Source organism: Limulus polyphemus, unplaced genomic scaffold (assembly GCF_000517525.1).
Source record: "Limulus polyphemus unplaced genomic scaffold, Limulus_polyphemus-2.1.2 Scaffold653, whole genome shotgun sequence".
Classification (NCBI taxonomy): domain Eukaryota; kingdom Metazoa; phylum Arthropoda; class Merostomata; order Xiphosura; family Limulidae; genus Limulus; species Limulus polyphemus.
The window spans coordinates 258,178-263,063 of NW_013666263.1; the positions used below are offsets into that span (position 1 = coordinate 258,178).

General features: G+C 32.3%; 1 protein-coding gene across 1 annotated transcript in view; it reads left to right on the plus strand.

The window, feature by feature from the left end:
- The window catches only part of LOC106459722, a 59,404-nt gene that overhangs the window by 50,972 nt on the left and 3,546 nt on the right, over positions 1-4,886 (plus strand). Inside the window, exons 6-7 of the mRNA XM_022386250.1 lie at positions 2,419-2,551; positions 3,360-3,632. Of these exons, the coding sequence (XP_022241958.1) occupies positions 2,419-2,551; positions 3,360-3,632 (406 nt within the window). The remainder of the gene's footprint in view (positions 1-2,418; positions 2,552-3,359; positions 3,633-4,886) is intronic.

Consider the following 4,886-nt stretch of genomic DNA (forward strand, 5'->3'; position numbering starts at 1 on the left):
AACCTGTACCTATTTGAACTTAGTATTGTCTCAGAAAAGGTTCCGATAACTTTTTTATGATTGAATAATCAGGAAGCAAAAAAAAAAAAAACTTTAAATAAACCATCTTTCAAATACAAGAAAGTCAAATTGCTTGAAAAACATTTTTATTTGCAGTGAAAAAAAAGGCAGTTTTCTATGACATACAGAAGCAATCATTTGTGGTTCCTTTCCTGCATTCGGTAATGCAGATCCTTATTATTAAAACTGCAGCATTCTTAATACACTATACAAAGTATAACTGCATGATTAAACTATTTTTCCTAGAATAACTCTCCATCCTCTTATTTATATAACTAATATAAAGTAAAAACATTTTTATAATGTTCAGTAATAACAATCTTAGACTATTTTCAAAGCTCAGAGTATATTAGCTGGCCATTTGTTTTTATTGGGGACCGTCCATATAATATTGAGATAGCTCGGCCTTCACCTCGATAATAGCCTCAAGTCGTTTTTGACATAGATTTTAAAAAATGTCGAATGGTGTTTTATTCGATTATGGCTCATTCTCTAAGGGGTGTGTTTTATAATTGGTTCGCAAGTACCAGTAGAAGACAGCAGTAGCAAACGCAATGTTTAAGTTCATCGTAAAGACACTCAATGAGAATTGATATCTGTGGTTATACAGCAATATAACTGAAACCACAGTCATACTTTTCGGGTCAATTCGGACAATATGAGTGCCGGAGATCATTGTATTATCGTTATGTCAGTAAGGGTAGAAATGCAGCATGGACGTAGACAGCAAAAATGTTCAGGTACTCTTTGAGTGTTATTAGCTCTTCTAAAGAAAATATAGAGTCCAGGCTCTGATATTGGAAAGTTCCTCACACCACTACATCAACTCCAGTAGCTTGTACTTTCGAATACAACAAGCAGTGAAATCTTTCATGTGGTTGAACCGATACTTCTATCTTACTGTAAGCAGAAAAGGGAAAAACGCAGCTCATTAGGCCTCATCATTCCCTTCTCGTCATTCATTGTCTGTAGTTTATGTTCCAAGCACCATTGAAGCAATTATTTTATTTTTACAGCTAAGAGAAACAGTTTTGAGACTGGTTGTGGATTGCCATGGAACATTTTGTGTAATGACATGGTTGATTATACTCGAATCCTAACCACTTTTAAATGTTTGTTTGTTCAATTTCGCACAAAGCTACTCGAGGGCTATTTGCGCTAGCCGCCCCAAATTTAGAAGTTACAGACTAGAGGGAAGGCAGCGAGTCACCACCACCCATCACGAACTTTTGGGTTGCTCTTTACTAACGAAAAGTGGAATTGATTGGCACAATATATCGTCCCCATGGCTGAAAAGGCAAGCATGGTAGGTGACGAGATTGCAACTCACGACCCACAGGTTTCAAGTCGAGCGCCCTAACCACCAGGCTACTTTTGAAGGAATCAAAGATTTAGGACACAAGTTCGACCAATTGTATTTTCGCTCGGACAGTCACCATCGGCTTAGAAGCTACATTTTATTTATATATTTTTTTTGAAAAACAGATGTTTATCTTTCGATTGACATTGTTGACCTTTGTGAATAGCCTGTTAAAGAGGCTGACTTTTGATAACAATATTTATGAATGACGAACATTCATTGTAATGTCTCTATGTATGTCGGAGAGGTTCTTGATCTAATTGTTGTCTCGAAGACTAAGCATAAGATGACTAGATCTTTGTACTTATAGAACTGAAGCAGCCACGTTAAATGATCACATTGTTCTGTATATATAAATAAAATGAGTGTGTTATTCAAAAGTGCGTTGAAGATCTTAATAAAGTAGCCACTCAATATTTAAGATCAATATGAAGATGTTTATTGTAATTATTTTGTCATATTAATTACCTAAAGCTTACAATTTTCATTCTGACTTAGAAATTAGAGCGTGTTGCAAGAAAGTAAAATTACTTTGAGTTGAATAGACTGTTCCTTTAATCAGTAAATATTCATTTTAAAATTGATTATTCATTATGTAAACTTATACAATGATTTTGTTCCTGTATGGAAAACTTATTTACCAGTTTCTAAAAAGAACGCGAAATCTTTGTGGACTATTTGAAACGAAGCCTGTACAGAATATAATATAAGCAAAAATGGTTTAAACTGTCTTTCGTAAGAAATATTTTGGAAATATTTATTGCTTAAACACAGTACTGGTAATCATTGAGCTGGCAATGACGTATGTACTTATTTTACCAATCTGTTGTTTAGAGTAGAAAAAAGTTATGTTTTCTGGTAGCGACAGTCGTACGCTACATTATAATTTAACTAAGATTATAAATATTTTTGGAGTCGCAATTTGCCACATTTATACCTGACCGTTTTTTCTGAAATATAATAGTTAATCTAAATGTCGTACTGTTTTTCCTTCCTAGGGAAGAAAAGGAACTCCCTCCAGACAGTGCTTACTTTACAACGTCGGAACCAAAAGCTAAGTTATTGAACAGATATGGAAAAAATCTGGATTATCATCAGTTGGCCTCACAGGCAGACATTACAGAGAAAAAGGTATGAAAACAATGATAAATGTATCTGGTTAGTCGTACCTTCGACCCCCAGTGGCTCACCAGTAGACTTGAGGGCTTATAATACTAAAAATCAAGGTTCAATACCTGTGGTAGACACATCGCATATAACCAATCGTGTAGCCTTGCGCCTAAGTGCAAACAAACAAAATATTTGTACTTTTTGAATCGTTTTTTCTAACAATGCCGCAGAATAGAAGCGTTAGAGTCCTAAGAACAAGTAATTTTAGTCAAATAGAATAGAATAAAAAGAATAAAATAAACTGTAGGATACATAACGCATAACTGTCATGTTTTGCTGTAGTTTGTGTTCGAATGTCTACTATCAGTCTTAAGATATCAATTATTGATTCAAAACATAATATAGACTTAGTGATGAAAGAAAGACAGAGAGTATGTATAGTGTTAGAGGACCAATAGTTTACAACAGCTGTTGGTTCTCTAAAACTATACATATAAATATACTATAAATAGACCGTTTTTATTTACATTAAAATGGAAAGATTTTTCTAAAAATAACTTTTGTAAAATGTCATAAGAATTGTGCAAGAAACCATGTTTTTTAACCTACAATGCCAAAGATAAAAGTAGCAGGTAATTGTATTAATGATGTAAATATTTTGTTAGCTTTTGTGAGTACAGCTATTACAACAAAAGGAAAATTCAACTTTGGTTAAACATATGTATTCACGTTTAACTGTTTAATATCATCTTTGTCCAATGGAAAAATTTGAATTAGAAATGTAATTTCGACATACGAGTCACTTTATTGTTTTATTTTATTTATGAAGGAAGAGCTGATACCAAGTATTGACCGTAAATTGCAAATCCTTCGAGCAGAACAGACTGTTATTCGAGAAGAAATGGCACAGAATGAAAGCCTGGGAAAGGGCATAACATCACGTATTGAGATACTTGCTAAACCTAACGAAATAGATAAGTACAAATTACACGTGGAAGAAATGGAAAAAATTATTAACTTGTTATTATCAATCTCTGGGCGACTAGCACGTGCTCAAAATGCTCTTATGTGCTTACCTAAAGATACTACGGAGGAAGAAAAGGTGGGTAGTTAATCATGACCTAAACGTAATAATGATCTATATAATGTTCCTAGCTCTAACAGATAACTAGTAATCTTAATGAAATACTTAATGATGTTGTGGTCTAGAGGAAGAGAAATGTGAGCTTTACAGACAAACAGATCTTTAATTTTTTTTTAAAGTGTTAAAGGTCTGCAAAATTAATAACGAAATTTTATAAACGGTAAACAGTTGATTTTAAATTCGTGTTTAACATTTAATTTAACGTAATATCGGTAATATTTATGTTCCTTTTTCGAAAATACAGAGCGTGTGTGGTTCAAAAACTCAACTAAAGCAAAGCTTGAAACATAATAAAATGATAATCAAAACTATTGAATGAATGAAAATCACTCATTATCTGGACAATAATTTGTTAAAATGTGTTTTTATTTCTTCAGTTGGTTTGCATCTATTAGGATTTTAGTATTTTCAACAAGAAATATACTGGTGATGAGTGACGATTGTCGTTATATAATGTGCATCTATCAACGTGTTCAAAATACCATTCTACAATTTTCCTCATAATTAATTATCTCACGTTAATGCGAGAAAAGACATTTAAAGGCTTAGCCACCGTTGTGCAATCTTACCAAAATATCCTGCTGTATTTCAATTCAATTGAATAAAGTTAAACATGTGCTTTTAGTTACGAATCCGATATGAAACACACAGTACTATAAGCCTTATGATTCACTATGCTACTTTTAACGTTTTTTGCTAATTTGTTTAACGTAACAGTTAATTTTCTCCTAAAAAATTGACAGCGATTGATCACAATTAAATATACATATATCAGTTTATCATGCATTTTGTGCTCGAATTTTAAGTTATAGCTAATTTTATATATCTATATTGTTTTCACATTGTTGAATAAATTATCATTAAATTCTCATCAAACCTAGCTACCTACATATAAAATAGATTATGTATACGGCCATAGCTTAGGGGATTTAAATTAATCCATAAACTAAACTAATAGTTCAAGAACAAATCCTCATAATATGTACTACATAAAATATAACAGAAAATGAAATATATATATATATATCAAACATTTTAACCAATAACATTACCTCTTTCACTGCCACTTTTGTACATAAGCAACTCTCTAAGTGCCAAATTTATTCTTAGATACGCATTAGAAAGCAAAATAGTGTGTTCCATATATGAACCCATAGTAGTGCTCTAGAACAGTGCTTCTCAACATTTTCCAATATCATTCACCCCTATAAG